Source organism: Lepidochelys kempii, chromosome 19, assembly GCF_965140265.1.
Source record: "Lepidochelys kempii isolate rLepKem1 chromosome 19, rLepKem1.hap2, whole genome shotgun sequence".
NCBI classification, from domain to species: domain Eukaryota; kingdom Metazoa; phylum Chordata; order Testudines; family Cheloniidae; genus Lepidochelys; species Lepidochelys kempii.
Window position 1 is genome coordinate 19754005 of NC_133274.1, and position 17435 is coordinate 19771439.

A 17435-nucleotide genomic window follows, 5' to 3' on the forward strand; every position below is an offset into this window, starting at 1 on the left:
TCCCTGACTCCAGCACGGAAAGTGGTGAATTTTGACAAACTTTGAGGATAAAGTCTTTGAAACACTCCAAAACAGTATTACAAGATGACACATTTGGAGCCTCTAGGAAGGTTTTCAGGTGCTCCTGGCTTCAGAACTGTAGCCAATTAATTCATGTTACCATTTAATTGTGTTATCTATTGATATGGCAAACTCATGTTATTACATACATAACCAATGAGCGAGGCCTAGATTTAAGTCGTAGGTACAGATATGAGTAGACAGGATTATAAGATTGACAAGCATGTAGAAGCATGTAAGTAAAGCAAAGCTGTAACACAAGGGCCTACAGGCTAAGTAAGGGCCGTAAGATTTCAGCTTAGCCACACTGGGCCTCAGGCTTAAGGAGGCCTGACATAAGTAGGTGACCCAGGAATGACCCCGTGCCAGTGAAATTATAAGATTACTGTAAAGAATGTGCCCTGCAAGTGATGTTCTGGGAAAATATGCCACATGTACCCATCCAGACAGCAAGACATCCGATTGTTACGTCATTGTAAATTCTGCTGACTGCAGATTACCATGGAAACATGTGCATGTAGATGATAGGAGAATAAGGGGAACTAAAAAAAACAACCTATGAGAAACAGAGCGCTCCAAAAAACTATAGGATATAGTTCAGATAAGGAAAAGGAGATTGGTACTCCCCTGCATATGGATAAGTTGTCAGGCATGGTCATAATAGGATAAAAAGGATTCCCTGCTATGGATAGGGTGGAAGACTCCTCTATTGATGACCACCTGTTAAGAGATCGATCAGACTATATCATCTTTGGCTATGTATGAACACTGCATTGGTTATTGCATTGGCTCTCTCTAGTTTCGCATACTTATGTCCCCTGTTCCCTCCACCTGGCTACGCGGCTGAGCTGCGCCAGTGCAATTTTGTAGCGTAGACCTACCCTGAGACTTGAACACGAATGCCCACGCAACTTCACTACCTATAGTAGCAGAAGAACAAAAAAAGAGGGAGTGGACTCTGTAGCCTCAGGGGCTTCATCTCTCCTCCTCCCCCCCCCCCGCCAAAAATGCAGTTTTACTTCTTGATAGTAGTTGCTGATCCCGTATAACATTTTAAATAAAAGCATTTTTGCAGCAAGCACGACATAGCACACTCGACAGTCCCATCTACTTCTTTCCAGCGGGTTCTCTCTTTATCCTGTGCCGCATGCCTGGGACTTTCACCCTTTCCTATCATTTGTTTTCGAGGCGTCTCTCCCCACCCGCGCGTTCAGCGTCCGCCGCTCCCAACACCCTGACCCGCGGCGCTCCGGGGGATCCTGCCCAGCCTGCAGACACAGGCCGGGCGCGCGGCGCGATTTCACAGCCCGGCCCCGGCCGGGAGCCGGGACAGAGCCCGGCCGCGCCGAGCAGCTCAGCCCGGCCCCGGCTAGCCGCAGCCCGGGCAGAAGGAGCAGGGCTGGGCGGTGCTGATCCGGCTCCCGACAGCGCCTCTGCCCGGAGACCGGTGGCCGAGCCCAGCCAGCCCCCCTACGCGGGCCAGGACGAACGGCCCCAGCGCTGCCCGCCCGGGCCGGCACCTACTTTGGCCCGCTTGCGGCGGCTGGTCCTCCGGCCCTCGGGTGTCTCGGCGATGCCCGTCGTCTCGGGGCCGGGGGCGACGATGGCGGTTGGCGGCTCGGACAGGCCTCCCGGGGGAGAAGCCCGAGACGGCTCCTTCTTGCGTGGAGTCCGCTCCGGGCCCCCGGCGCCCGAGCCGCCCTCCGAACCCGGAAGGCCGGGCGGCGGCACCGGCACCTCCGGCCCGCTCTCCCCGCCGCCCTCGGCCGCCTTCTTGCCGCCCGACAGCATCGCCTCGAGCCCGCTCCGCGCCGCCTGCAGCGAGCCGGACAAAGGGGCCAGCGAGCAAGCGCCACAGCCCCGCCCCCGCGTCACGTCGCGCCCCCGCCGCGTCCGCGCCACAGCCCCGCCCCCGCGTCACGTCGCGCCCCCGCCGCGTCCGCGCCACAGCCCCGCCCCCGCGTCACGTCGCGCCCCCGCCGCGTCCGCGCCACAGCCCCGCCCCCGCGTCACGTCGCGCCCCCGCCGCGTCCGCGCCACAGCCCCGCCCCCGCGTCACGTCGCTCTCCCGCCGCGTCCGCGCCACAGCCCCGCCCCCGCGTCACGTCGCGCCCCCGCCGCGTCCGCGCCACAGCCCCGCCCCCGCGTCACGTCGCGCCCCCGCCGCGTCCGCGCCACAGCCCCGCCCCCGCTGCGTCCACGCAATGGCCCCGCCCCCACGTCACGGCGTCTTCCCGCTCCGCCCCCCGGCGTCAGGGGTTTTCTCCTCGTCCCCGCGGACTCCGCTTTTGGTTGGTTTGATCTCAGAGTTGGCTGCAGCGGGGCGTGGGGTCCTGGTCCGGGCGGGCGGGAAGGGCTGTGGTGAATGAGGGGAAAGCGGAGCCGGGGCCCCAGCAGACCAGGTGCCGCTCTCAGCAGCGCGGTGCGACCCTGGCTGCCTGGGCGGCGTGCGCGCTGAGCCGGCACCGATTCTCTCTCCGGCGCCTGGCTGCCTCACGGCTCTGGTAGCTCGCCCCAGGCGCGGTCGGGAGGAAATTTCTCCCCAGCTCAGATCGGCAGCGAGCTTGGCGCGTGTCACCGTCCTCTGCGGGCTGGGACGCGGGTCGCTTGCCAGGACCTCCTGGACGCACCTCAGTGGACAGCTCCCCTACCACGGTGGGGGCCTCAAGCGCTGGGGCCCCTCGGTGCCTCCTCTTCTCTGCCTGTGGCACGGAACAGTCTGGGGCCTGTGGGCTGTAATACCTGGGTCTAGTGTCGGTCGCGGGGTTCAGGGGGCGGCTGCCGCCAGCGGCCTGCCCCACGGAGGCGCTCAGACTAGGGTCCCTTCTTTCCTCCAGCTCTAGGGCTCTAGGAACCCAGGCTGCTCACGTTCTGGCTGGATACGCGCAATCATTCGACTAAGGGTTAAGAGGGAAATTGACAACGCCACCTCCAGAAGGAGGCAAGTGCCTAATTCATTTTCACAAAAAACAGCTTTGGCGCCTAAGTCACCTAACTCCAGGAAAGGGTTCCCCGCAGTGCGCCACCATGGGAGCTAAAAGAACAGGAGGACGTGTGGCACCTTCGAGACTAACCCACAGCTACAGCTCACTCAGGAAAGCTCATGCTCTAATAAATGGGTTAGTCTCTAAGGTGCCACAAGGACTCCTTTTCTTTTTGCGAATACAGACTAACACGGCTGCAACTCTGAAACCTGTCATTAGAGCTAAGTGCCTTGCTGCAGTATAGGCTTAGATGCTGAACTCCATGAGAGGAGCAGGGCTTAGAACAGACCCCCTCTCATCAGCCTCTCCCCATGGCTATCTTAGGCAGCTTCCCACCTAGTGTGCCGGCTTTTGTGGATCTTATTTTTAGGTACCTGTAGTGCCATGGCCCTGACCCACCTCTAATTCCCTTTCACCAAGACTCCTGTATGAACTCACAAAGGTTCCAATCACCTTCTCAAGCAAAAATCTTTTAATTCACTTTCATCAAGCTGGCAAAAAAGTTTGCCCAAAACAATACAAAGGCTTTCATCAGTTCCAGCTCCACATAGTGTTCCATCCTGGGCTTCCCTAGCTCACTGCCAGGCCTTCTGCCTCTAGCCAGCTCAACAACACCCCCTTTAAATTTGAATCACTTGGGCTCATCTTGCATTGTATCCCTGTACAGGAGAGGGAGCTAGGCACCTAACGTGGGCTTTGTAAATCCCATTGTTGTACAAAAAGTGATTTTCTAGGCATCTAAAAGTAAGGCTTTGTAATTCCTAAGTCCCTTTCTGGATCTAGGCCTTTAGGAACAAGAACATACGTGTATGTCTCTCTCTCTCTCTTTCTTTATCTCTCACACACCAATAGAAGTTGGTCTAATAAAATATATTACCTCCGTGGCCATGTATGTATGTTTGTCAGTCACCAGGACTCAACAGAGCTAGAAAAGAGTGGCACAATCTCAGCTCTTTTCCGAACATTTCAGAGAGCCTTGTCAGCGCAAAAAGAAAACAAAAAGTCTGGGGATCCTCATAGCATTCCAAGACTGGGATTAATAGTTTTCTTGTCTGCTTAGTTGCTGGTGAAAGAAATCTGTATCCTGCATCAAAAGTGGGCAAGTATTGAGATCAGCATATAAAATATCCATTCCCAGGATTTCTATAAGGTTTTCACTCTGCATGGCACTAACTTTTCCCATAAGCTCAGCTAAGTCACGTAAGAATTTACAGATTCTCACTTCACTGAGCTCTGCCCCATTCTCTCACTAACTGAGACAAATTTAAAAGCAATTCAAAGCAATTAACTAATACCTAAATGTAAGTTCCACAGGTTCTATAACCTCTAAGGGTGACAAATGCTTCCTTTTCCAGCTCCCCCTCTAGGTTTATAGAACACATGATGGTGGACCAAATAGTATTCTGATGGCTTCTCTAGTAACTAAAGCTGGAATAACATTCACCTGTATCTACCTGTGTAGGCCCTTACTAGGTGGATATGGTAAAATTGTTAATAATGATGCATAAAAGCCAGAGGTATTCAGTAAATAGTTCTATGTTTTGAAATAAGCAGGATCACATGAGATAGATGAACTACTTTCTGTCCATTAGTAACTAAGGAAGATGTTAACCAGCATCTACATTTTTAAATCAGCAGATAAGCAGAGAGCTTATGATCGAAGTATAACACAGAGACAACAAATGGATACCGGCAGATGGGGGACTACAAGAAAAAAAAGAGTCACTGTTGGTCAGCATGATTGGCAGCGATCTCACGTCTTAGCCCAGCAGCCTAACTGTTGCTAAGCTTGTTGCTTACAGTATCTGAGCAAAAGGAAGTTATGAGGAGGGATTTGAAAGAGGACAATGAGTTGGCTTTGCGGATGATTATGGCGAGCTCCTCCCAAGCATGAAGGGCAGCATGAGAGAAAGCAAGAGGCTGCTTGTTGAAAATTTAACAAGTGGGTGAGGGAGGCTAGCATCATGAGCTGATTGGAGATGAGTGTTGACAGCAAATGAGAGATGACAGCTAGAGCACAGACAGGTTTCAGAGGAGCAGCCGTGTTAGTCTGTATTCGCAAAAAGAAAAGGAGTACTTGTGGTACCTTAGAGACTAACAAATTTATTTGAGCATAAGCTGTAGCTCACGAAAGTTTATGCTCAAATAAATTTGTTAGTCTCTAAGGTGCCAAAAGTACTCCTTTTCTTTTTGAGAGTACAGCTAGACAGTGAAGAGCCTTGAAATAGAAGACAAGCAGCTTATGTTTGATGTGATAGAGAAAGGGGAGCCAGTGGAGGGATCCAGAGAACGGGGTGACGTGGCAAAGCAGTGAGCTAGAAAAATGATCTTAGAAGTAGCACTCTGAATGGATGTGACAGAACTGAGGGGCAATGCAGGAAGAGACCAGGTGATGGTCAGAGAGGGAGGATTCAGCAACAGTGAGATCAGAGCTTGGTGAACACCAAGTCAAGTGAACAGGCCTTTTGATGAGTGGGAGAGTTGAACCAAGGCTGCAGGTAAGGTTGCCACATCCCTTTCTTAATGATTCCCAATATTCTGTAGCTTTTTTGAGTGTGTCTGCACATTGAGTGGATGTTTTCAGAGAAGTATCGACAATGACTCCAAGATCCCTTTCTGAGTGGTAACAGCTAATTTGGACCCATCATTTTATATGCATAGTTGGGATCCCCTCAGGGGTATTGCTAAATCCTTCATGTGTTGCATTCATTTTATTTGCAACCACCTCTTCATGTATACTATTGAGAACTCCTACCCTCATGCCAATTGTGCCTAATACATCCCTTTTAGCTCGGTTCTTGCGGGATCTGGGGACATCATTAAGATTTATCCAATTCTTCCAAACCTCATACTATGGCTGGACAAATTTTGCACAGTGGGGTTCTGTTACCAAAATGTTTGCTAAAGTGACATCCACAATAACCCTTTTCAGCATATGGGTTGGATTAATTACCAATTGCTTTTTTACATTGGTTTGATCTACATATGCCCTGCCTAACTTAATTGCACGTGGCTCCAAGACCCACACTTCTAGGGTTTTTACCCCATGGGTTCCGAGGAGGAGCCAAGTTCTTGTCATAGTGGGTTGTATGTTGAGAACTATGTTACCAAGGCATCATATAATCATTTTATTATCCCTACATTCTTTGTTCCTATAAATGTCTTGGGAACCCAGGGGCTTTAAAGTACAAGTCAGAATAGCCTCCCATTTTCCTCACGGTGTCACTATTCGGAATTTTGCTCCCCACAGACTCTCTTGTCCGGTGTCTGGGAATGAAAGGGAGTGCTGTATCAACCTAAAATTAATTGTCCTTTCCCCCCGGAGCTGTCCACTTAGGGATGTCAGTCCACAGATGAATGCACTGGCTTTCGCAAGTGAGGAAAGAACTCAAATTTGAAATTTGTTATCTATCTGCATTCCCAGGTTCCTGTGTTATCTTTTTCTTCTACTAACATGAAACCCACTCTTAGAAAGTCTGGAGAAGGGAGGGAAACATGGGCTTCCATTTTGTCCCAGTAATGGTGAAACACTCCAAAGAGACACTGGCAGCATTGTCCCTGTTTTCTGGGTCCTTGGAATCAACATTCATTTCTTGTGCATTGTTTACTTTACACTCTGCAGTTATCCATTGGTAAGGCTACGTTTTAGTCACAGGTATTTTTAATAGAAGTGATGGACAGGTTACAGGCCGTAAACAAAAATTCATGGGCCCGTGACCTGTCCATGTCCTTTACTAAAAATACCTACCGTGACTAAAACTTGGGTGGGGGATGGCGGGGCTGTTCTGGGGGGCAGTCTGGGGGCACTGGAGGTGCTGAGGGAGGGGGGTTGTGGTGACCAGGGACCCCTTCTGGTGCTGGGGGGGGGGCAGGCCACAGCACGTGGCCAGGACCCAGCTGGTACCTGGGGAGGGGGGGCCGGGCTGCAGCACGTGGCCCAGGACCCCCACTGATACTGGGGAATGTGGGGGCCACGCTGGTGCTGGGGGAGGGAGGGTTGGTGGGGCTCCCTTCCCGGTGTTAGAGAATGAGCAGGCTGACCCAGAAGTGGATTGAGTAGATGGGCTTCTTATTGCAGTACTTGTTCCCCTTGACGCAATTGTTGAGTAAGCCCTGAGTTAATCACATCATACCCTTTTATCTAAATTAATAGGTAAATACCTACATTTACTGTAACACCCCCAAAACCCTTATTTAGTAACGTGAATACCCATATACTGAATATAATTATCTCCGCCCCTGTTCACTATTTACAGCATTAAGCATATTCTACAGAAATTTTTACCTTGAAAATACATTTCTTTGCAATAATTCTTTGCAAATACATTTATTTATAATTTATTTATAATCAGCAGTTTGCAGGGAAGGGAGGAAGGGGCCATGACCCCGAGCTCATTTATGTAGCTGGGAAAGGAAGGGAGAGGGGGAGATAACACTTCTTTACAGAAAGGGTATTTTCTAGACCCCCCACATTCCTTATGCAGGTGCAACACTTATCTATCCTTAACAAGCAGAAGGGAAAGGAGAGGGATGACACTTTATCAAGTGCAGAAACAGTGCCTGCCCGTGCTTCTGCTCCCTAATACCATGTCAGCACACCAGTTGTTTCCCAGGTCTTTACTTAACCCGTACATATCCCAACACCCGGCTGTGCGTCCCTGCTGCTCCTGCCACAAGCACTGGCTGCCGCAGCTCCCATTGGCTGGGAACCATTCTGTGCCAAAAAAATAATAATTCTGCACACATTTTAAAATTCTGCAAGTTTTGTCCATAAATGCAGAGGCTCCAGCATGGCAGTGGGGAGCACAGGCCACTGGCTGCGCAAAGGTGGGAGATCACCCTGCAGCCTCCCCACGCCCACCCCGGGGACATGGACTCAGTGGTGAGGCTGCATCCAGCCCTGACACAGCACAAGGCCTGGAACTGCCCCAGAAATTCCCTGGGGCCCTGCCCCTCTGTGCCAGGTGCACCAGGTGTGGGGCAGACAGGCTCAGTCAGGCAGGATCCAAGTGTGGAAGGGCTCAGTGTGGGGGGAGAGGATTCTGTTTGGGACAATGTGGGTGCAGGCAGCTCAGCGGGGGGATCTGGATGCACAGAGGCTGGGGGGGGGGGTGTCAAGGTGCAGGGGCAATGGGACTCTGCCGGGGCTTCTAGATGAAAGTGGTTGCGGCTCAGTGGAGGGGTCTGGGGGTCTCAGCTGGGGGATTTGGTTGCTGGGGGAGTGGGGCTTGGTGGGGTGGGTGTCTGTGTGCAGCTATTTGGAGGTCAGTGTCACAGGAATCTGGATGTGGGGGCTCAGGGTGGTGCAGGGGGTAGGGCTCATCAGGGTGGTTGAGTGCAGGGAGCTCCATGGGGGGTGGTCTGGGTGCAGGGGTCTGGATCCGGAGGCAGGGGGTCTGGGTGCATGGGGCTTCAGATGCAGGGGTTGAGGTTCAATGGGGTGGGGTTTGGGTATGGAGGGCTAGGGGGGTTCTGGGTGTATGGGGTGAGGCTTGGCAGGGATGTCTGGGGTATGGGAGGTCTGGATGCACAGGGGTTGGGCAGATGGGGGAGCAGCTCCCCGTACAGTGACCCCTCCCCCGCAGCTGGAGAGCAACGGGGGCAGGAAGCAGGGGAGAATGCTGAGCTTCCTGCAGTTGGGGGAGGATTCTGGGGGTGGGTCTGACACAGCCCTGGCCACTCCTTGCAAGGGAAGAGGAAGTGCCTGTCCTCTCCAGCTTCCAGTCCAGCCAGGAATAGCAGCTGATACCAGCTCAGGGTAGGAGCCACTGGCTGGGGTATCCCCAGCCCTGCAGTGATCTACCTCTCTGGAGGCTGCTCTAGGTACCTGAAATGGTGTACCTGCGCAGCTAGGGAGTGGTGCTTGACTGGTCTTGCAGCTTCTCTTTGCTTCCCTGTCAGAAAATCATTTTTTTCTGCAGGGAAGCAAAGAAATCTGCAGGGGACATGAATTCTGTGCACGTGCAGTGGCGCAGAATTCCCCCAAGAGTAAACGATTAAGTCTCACAAAGGGGGTCACGAAAGTGCACAAGGCCACGTGGCTGAGTGTATTTTTATCACTTAGCTAGTTATAGAGGTATAAAACAAAGAATCACAAGTCCGCCTGCGTATGGGCCTTCTCTCACTAGGATAGTCTGAGGCCTTGTTCTTAGGCTAAGGCCTTTGGCTAAGTAGCAGGGGCAGCCATAAGCTGGGATGCGTACCTTACATCCCAAACCAGTAACACTGAAATAAGGTGGTATTGGGCTGTTAGGAAGATGATCCTGTCCTGTTAGTGCCCATCATCACCAGATAAAGAAACAGATCTTAAGATGGTTAAAGAAAACTTAGTTTGATAGCATCCTGTCTGGCAAGAAATCACTTATCAATGGTTTTGGTTGTGAAACCCGCATTTCTGTATTGTTTTATCTTTATGGCCCCCACTTTTCTATCGTTAATCTGTCTGGTTCTCTAATTGAGCATAAGCTTTCGGGGGTAAACCCCCCACTTCTTCAGATGTATGGAGTGAAAATTACTCTATGCCTCTGAAGAAGTGGGGTTTTTACCCATGAAAGCTTATGCTCAAATAAATCTGTTAGTCTTTAAGGTGCCACCGGACTCCTTGTTGTTTTTGTGGATACAGACTAACACGGCTACCCCCGATACTTGGTTCTCTAATTGTTTCTGTCTGCTGTATAATTAATTTTGCTAGGTGTAAGTTAATTACGGTAGTGGGATATAATTGATTAGAAAATTATGTTACAATATGTTAGGATTGGTTACTTAAATTTCAGTAAAATGATTGGTTAAGGAATAGCTGAGAATATTATTATATAAACTGGGGTCAAACAGGAAGTGTGTGTGGGAAAATTGGAATCATGTTTGGCAAGAGGGGGAATGGGAACAGGGGATAAGGAATGGGTAACAGAGACACAAGCAAGGCTCTGTGGCATCAGAACTGGGAAGGGGGACATGGGGTAAATGCTTTGCGGCATCAGAGCTGGGAACGGAAGACTGGGGAACAGAGAGAAGCCCGACTGGTGTGAAGGTCTTCAGAATATGCTTGCTTGGAAACTAACCCCAATAAACAATGCATTGTTTGGACTTTTGGTCTTCTGCTTTCTGTCTGTGTGACGAGAACCAGGGGAGAGGGTGAAGGGAAAGCCCTCTAACATCTTGGTGCCGTGACTTGGATACATTACGTCGGACAGGTGTGTGGCAGCCAGATAAGTCCCCCTCCCCAACAGTCTTCGCAGCTGCTTGGAGGGGGTATGGCAGGCTCTCACGATGGTAGTTGCAGATTCTGGCAAGCCGGGGTAATGGATTTTTTACAGAAGAATCAGGGCCTATTCAAGGTGCAGGGGTCAACCTGGGATGAGATTAAAAAGGAAATGGGGTCAGTGTTAGGGGACCCAGAGGGATGGGGGCTTGCTGAGGAGCCCACCCTCCTTGGTAAATGGGTAGCGGAAGAAGGTCCATGGCCACGGGGACAGGATGCCGTCCAGAGAAAGAACGCACTGAAGTCTGCTTGTAAGAGGTTTGAAGTAAAGGCAGCGTTATTGGAAGCTGCCAGGAATCTTTCAAGTTTGGTGCTACTCCAGCGAAGGCAACTGGAGGATTGTAAATTAGTTAGGGGTGGTAAAGATGATTTGGCACAACAGGGTTTGGAGTCAAAACCAGAGTTAACAGACCAACTTAAAAGACAGGAGCTGGGACTTGGTCCTAGGGGAGTGGAGAAAAAAAAAAGTTTCAAAGTGAAAAATGGCAGGGTTTGCAGGAGCAGGTAACAACCCCCACTCCTCTCCCAGAGCCAGGATAGGAACCTGGGGGTAAAGGTCCCAGGGAGTCCTACTCTTGGCTCAGAGCTAACTATACCCTTTTCTTCGTCTTTTTCTTCTCAGTTTACTTAATTTGCTACTGTTACCCCGAACTTTAAACTGACCTCACAGGGTTAATGGGTTGCTTTCCACACCCACACACCCCCCTCCACACTTTTTCTGAAGTTTTAATGGAGCGTACTTTGGATATTCATGTGAAATGTTTCGGGGGTTTTGTTTGTTTGTTTTTGTTTTTTAAAAAGCATGACAGAAGTCTGCTGGATTCCATTGAAATTTTTAGAGTAAAAGATCCAGGGGCGACCATGGAGATAAAAGTTTTTTACTACCTTTTTGAACAATCCTAAGGTAAAGACAGCACAGGGTAAAAGGCAGTTGTTTGCAAAAATTACTACTACAGAGTTTGGAGGGAATTTGGAGGGAAGTAAATGGTTGGGAGTTGTGGAAATGTTAAAAGGTAACGGTTGAGAAGACGTTAAAGAGTAATAGTTGTGATGTTATAAGGAGGAAGTTTTTGGTTTGATGATAAAACCCAGTATGTAAATGTAATTATTTGTGCAACTCGGTACAGTAACATTCGGTGGAACCCTGGTAGTTAAATTATACAAGCGGGTCAAGTAGCTACTACCACTATGTTTTTGTCCTCAGGATCCTTTATAGCTATTCTGAGGGGAAATGGGCCCTTTTCCCACAGAAAAAGGGACTGCTGCAGGCAGCAGGCAGAGAGATAATCTGATCAAAATTATTTGACTATTGGGTGATGTAATCAAAATCACTAAAGGAACATAAAGGATTTCTATTGGAACTTAACTTGACTGTCTCTGATTGTACAAGATGAGAGTGTAAAAAATAATAATAGCAGTGCAAGGAATGTTAAGAAAAAGAATATGTATTTGTGTGTGTGTGTAAAAATATACATTGTGTAAATATGTGAGTTTTTAAGGACCTAAATCAACACTCCTGGTTTGTAAAACTCTTGTTTTGTAGGTTTAAGATGAATTGGTTTTGTTTTCAAATAATATCACTAAAAATCCATTTGACTCTTTCATTCAAAGTTGCAAAACTGACAAGACACTTTTTGCCAGACACAGTGTTGTTTGGCTTTGGTATTTAGCATTTAACCCTTAAAGTACCTCAATGCCTTATAAAGTTTAATATGTTTTTAAATAAAGACCAAAGTTGTGGCTGTGGTGGGAGGCAGCTGAGGCTGGGGGAGACATTCTGGATCTTTTTTTGTGTGTGCACAGGAAAAAAAAAGAGAAGGGAAAGGGGAGCAATGTTGGGAGCACTGAGCCTTGGGATGGCTCTGGATGATCGGACTGTCGCTTTGGTGGGGGTGCAGGAGAACTCTGTGGGCATGGGGGAGGCAGTTACACCTTGTGTGAAAGTTGATGTGACTAATATAATGTTGTAGAGTTGAACTGTGGAGGGGGTGTGCATTTTCCCAGAACATGTGCAGTGTATATTCTAGAAGGGGTAAAAGAAATGCAAACAAAACATGCTACTTAATTAAAATCCTATTAGGGCTCCAAAAGGAGCCACAATAGGTTGTGTTTTCTTTTTCAGGTGGCTGTGTGTTTTAGAAGCCGGAGTTGAAAGTGAAAAGTAATCAGAACTCTGGTGGAAGTTAATGGTGTCCTTTTTAAGACAGGTTTCAGAGTAACAGCCGTGTTAGTCTGTATTCGCAAAAAGAAAAGGAGTACTTGTGGCACCTTAGAGACTAACCAATTTATTTGAGCATGAGCTTTCGTGAGCTACAGCTCACTTCATCGGATGCATACTGTGGAAACTGCAGCAGATATTATATACACACAGAGATCATGAAACAATACCTCCTCCCACCCCACTGTCCTGCTGGTAATAGCTTATCAAAAGTGATCATCAAGTTGGGCCATTTCCAGCACAAATCCAGGTTTTCTGCACATTGTAGGGAGAGTGGTCATTTTGGATGAGCTATTACCAGCAGGAGAGTGAGTTTGTGTGTGTGGTTTTTGGAGGGGGATGAAGGGGTGAGAGAACCTGGATTTGTGCAGGAAATGGCCCACCTTGATTATCATGCACATTGTGAAGAGAGTTGTCACTTTGGATGGGCTATTACCAGCAGGAGAGTGAGTTTGTGTGTAGGGGGATGGAGGGTGAGAAAACCTGGATTTATGCTGGAAATGGCCCAACTTGATGATCACTTTAGATAAGCTATTACCAGCAGGACAGTGGGGTGGGAGGAGGTATTGTTTCATGATCTCTGTGTGTATATAATATCTGCTGCAGTTTCCACGGTATGCATCCGATGAAGTGAGCTGTAGCTCACGAAAGCTCATGCTCAAATAAATTGGTTAGTCTCTAAGGTGCCACAAGTACTCCTTTTCTTTTTAAGACAGAGTTTCTGAGCAGCTAATAGCTTTGGATCCAAAAGAAAGCCAGAAAGCGTCTATGTGGATGCAATTTACCTAGCTGATAGGGGAAGGAGAGAACTGCCCATAAATGGCAGCATGAAGGAGCTGCAAATAATAAATATACCTGGTCAGCAAACAAGCTACTTGTAAGCATGACGACTTACATTATGGCCCTCCAGGAAAGGGAGGTGGTAAAATAAGTCAAGCCTGACGTGATTGGAATAACAGAGACTTGGTGGGATAACTCACATGACTGGAGTACTGTCATGGATGGTTATAAACTGTTCAGGAAGGACAGGCAGGGCAGAAAAGGTGGGGGAGTAGCACTGTATGTAAGGGAGCAGTATGACTGCTCAGAGCTCCGGTACAAAACTGTAGAAAAACCTGAGTGTCTCTGGATTAAGTTTAGAAGTGTGTGCAACAAGAGTGATGTAGTGGTGGGAGTCTGCTATAGACCACCGGACCAGGGGGATGAGGTAGATGAGGCTTTCTTCCGGCAGCTCACGGAAGCTACTAGATCGCATGCCCTGATTCTCATGGGTGACTTTAATTTTCCTGATATCTGCTGGGAGAGCAATACAGCGGTGCATAGACAATCCAGGAAGTTTTTGGAAAGTGTAGGGGACAATTTCCTGGCGCAAGTACTAGAGGAGCCAACTAGGGGGGGGGCGCTTTTCTTGACCTGCTGTTCACAAACCGGGTAGAATTAGTGGGGGAAGCAAAAGTGGATGGGAATCTGGGAGGCAGTGACCATGAGTTGGTTGAGTTCAGGATCCTGACGCAGGGAAGAAAGGTAAGCAGCAGGATACGGACCCTGGACTTCAGGAAAGCAGACTTCGACTCCCTCAGGGAATGGATGGCCAGGATCCCCTGGGGGACTAACTTGAAGGGCAACAAAAATGATTAGGGGACTGGAACACATGAGTTATGAGGAGAGGCTGAGGGAGCTGGGATTGTTTAGCCTGCAGAAGAGAAGAATGAGGGGGGATTTGATAGCTGCTTTCAACTACCTGAAAGGGGGTTCCAAAGAGGATGGCTCTAGACTGTTCTCAATGGTAGCAGATGACAGAACGAGGAGTAATGGTCTCAAGTTGCAGTGGGGGAGGTTTAGATTGGATATTAGGAAAAACTTTTTCACTAAGAGGGTGGTGAAACACTGGAATGGGTTACCTAGGGAGGTGGTAGAATCTCCTTCCTTAGAGGTTTTTAAGGTCAGGCTTGACAAAGCCCTGGCTGGGATGATTTAATTGGGGATTGGTCCAGCTTTGAGCAGGGGGTTGGACTAGATGACCTTCTGGGGTCCCTTCCAACCCTGATATTCTATGATTCTATGAAGGGGAAAGGTGTCCAGGAGAGCTGGCTGTATTTCAAGGAATCCCTGTTGAGGTTACAGGGACAAACCATCCCAATGAGTCGAAAGAATAGTAAATATGGCAGGCGACCAGCTTGGCTTAATGGTGAAATCCTAGGAGATCTTAAACATAAAAAAGAAGGTCTGTCAGCAGGACAGTGGGGTGGGAGGAGGTATTGGTTCATATTCTCTCTGTATATATAAAGTCTGCTGCAGTTTCCACGATATGCATCTGATGAAGTGAGCTGTAGCTCACGAAAGCTTATGCTCTAATAAATTGGTTAGTCTCTAAGGTGCCACAAGTACTCCTTTTCTTTTTATAAAAAAGAAGCTTACAAGAAGTGTAAGGTTGGACATATGACCAGGGAAGAGTATAAAAATATTGCTCGGGCATGTAGGAATGATATCAGGAGGGCCAAATCGCACCTGGAGCTGCAGCTAGCGAGAGATGTCAAGAGTAACAAGAAGGGTTTCTTCAGGTATGTTGGCAACAAGAAGAAAGCCAAGGAAAGTGTGGGCCCCTTACTGAATGAGGGAGGCAACCTAGTGACAGAGGATGTGGAAAAAGCTAATGTACTCAATGCTTTTTTTGCCTCTGTCTTCACTAACAAGGTCAGCTCCCAGACTGCTGCGCTGGGCATCACAAAATGGGGAAGAGATGGCCAGCCCTCTGTGGAGATAGAGGTGGTTAGGGACTATTTAGAAAAGCTGGATGTGCACAAGTCCATGGGGCCGGACGAGTTGCATCCGAGAGTGCTGAAGGAATTGGCGGCTGTGATTGCAGAGCCATTGGCCATTATCTTTGAAAACTCGTGGCGAACCGGGGAAGTCCCGGATGACTGGAAAAAGGCTAATGTAGTGCCAATCTTTAAAAAAGGGAAGAAGGAGGATCCTGGGAACTACAGGCCAGTCAGCCTCACCTCTGTCCCTGGAAAAATCATGGAGCAGGTCCTCAAAGAATCAATCCTGATGCACTTGCATGAGAGGAAAGTGATCAGGAACAGCCAGCATGGATTCACCAAGGGAAGGTCATGCCTGACTAATCTAATCGCCTTTTATGATGAGATTACTGGTTCTGTGGATGAAGGGAAAGCAGTGGATGTATTGTTTCTTGACTTTAGCAAAGCTTTTGACACGGTCTCCCACAGTATTCTTGTCAGCAAGTTAAGGAAGTATGGGCTGGATGAATGCACTATAAGGTGGGTAGAAAGCTGGCTAGATTGTCGGGCTCAACGGGTAGTGATCAATGGCTCCATGTCTAGTTGGCAGCCGGTATCAAGTGGAGTGCCCCAAGGGTCGGTCCTGGGGCTGGTCTTGTTCAATATCTTCATAAATGATCTGGAGGATGGTGTGGATTGCACTCTCAGCAAATCTGTGGATGATACTAAACTGGGAGGAGTGGTAGATATGCTGGAGGGGAGGGTTAGGATACAGAAGGACCTAGACAAATTGGAGGATTGGGCCAAAAGAAATCTGATGAGGTTCAATAAGGATAAGTGCAGAGTCCTGCACTTAGGATGGAAGAATCCAGTGCACCGCTACAGACTAGGGACCGAATGGCTCGGCAGCAGTTCTGCGGAAAAGGACCTAGGGGTGACAGTGGACGAGAAGCTGGATATGAGTCAGCAGTGTGCCCTTGTTGCCAAGAAGGCCAATGGCATTTTGGGATGTATAAGTAGGGGCATAGCGAGCAGATCGAGGGACGTGATCGTTCCCCTCTATTCGACATTGGTGAGGCCTCATCTGGAGTACTGTGTCCAGTTTTGGGCCCCACACTACAAGAAGGATGTGGATAAATTGGAGAGAGTCCAGCGAAGGGCAACAAAAATGATTAGGGGTCTAGAACACATGACTTACGAGGAGAGGCTGAGGGAGCTGGGATTGTTTAGCCTGCAGAAGAGAAGAATGAGGGGGGATTTGATAGCTGCTTTCAAGTACCTGAAAGGGGGTTCCAAAGAGGATGGCTCTAGACTGTTCTCAATGGTAGCAGATGACAGAACGAGGAGTAATGGTCTCAAGTTGCAGTGGGGGAGGTTTAGATTGGATATTAGGAAAAACTTTTTCACTAAGAGGGTGGTGAAACACTGGAATGCGTTACCTAGGGAGGTGGTAGAATCTCCTTCCTTAGAGGTTTTTAAGGTCAGGCTTGACAAAGCCCTGGCTGGGATGATTTAACTGGGAATTGGTCCTGCTTTGAGCAGGGGGTTGGACTAGATGACCTTCAGGGGTCCCTTCCAACCCTGATATTCTATGATTCTATGAAAATAAAAGGGAACAGGTTACTCTTAAGAGGGGTGTGTGTGTGTGTGCGCGCACAACACCCCTACCTTGTAATTTACCAAAACCCCAAGGATATAGTTAAAGTGTATGCAAAGATTTCAAGAGGGTAATGAACACACTGGCCTCAAAGACAAATTGTCTCAATAAAGGGCATGGTATAACAAGATACTTATGAACACCCACTGGTAATAGATTTGATGCTAATGTTATTGTTAGTTCATATTTCAATAATGCTTCTCACCTATTACCTGTGAATAAACTTAAAGGTAGGCACAGCAGAGAAACCATTACAAACGTGGTCTGTTGTAGAAGAGGGGAAACTAAGGTACACCATCTCATGAATTTCATTAATGAACAGTGGGATAATTCACTAGCCTGACTATAGAACAAAACAAGGGCAGTGTGGATGTAATTCTTCTGTTTTTCCTGCAATTAGCGAGGAGACTGGTGTGAAGGGCTTTGGAATATGCTTGCTTGGAAACTAACCTCAACAAACATTGCATTGTTTGGACTTCTGGTCTTCTGCTTTCTGTCTGTATGACAAGAACCAGGG

General features: G+C 48.7%; 1 protein-coding gene across 5 annotated transcripts in view; it reads right to left on the reverse strand.

Moving 5' to 3' along the window:
- Window positions 1-1947, reverse strand: part of KDM1A (lysine demethylase 1A) — a 181343-nt gene extending 179396 nt beyond the window's left edge. For 3 of the 5 annotated variants that reach the window (XM_073317371.1, XM_073317369.1, XM_073317368.1), the window contains exon 1: window positions 1585-1946. In XM_073317371.1, coding sequence (XP_073173472.1) covers window positions 1585-1851 — 267 coding nt within the window. In that variant the 5' untranslated portion in view covers window positions 1852-1946. Of the gene's footprint in view, window positions 1-1584 lie in introns of all 5 variants that reach the window. The other 2 variants (XM_073317370.1, XM_073317372.1) reach the window with 2 other exon arrangements.
- Window positions 1948-17435: the final 15488 nt, after the last annotated feature.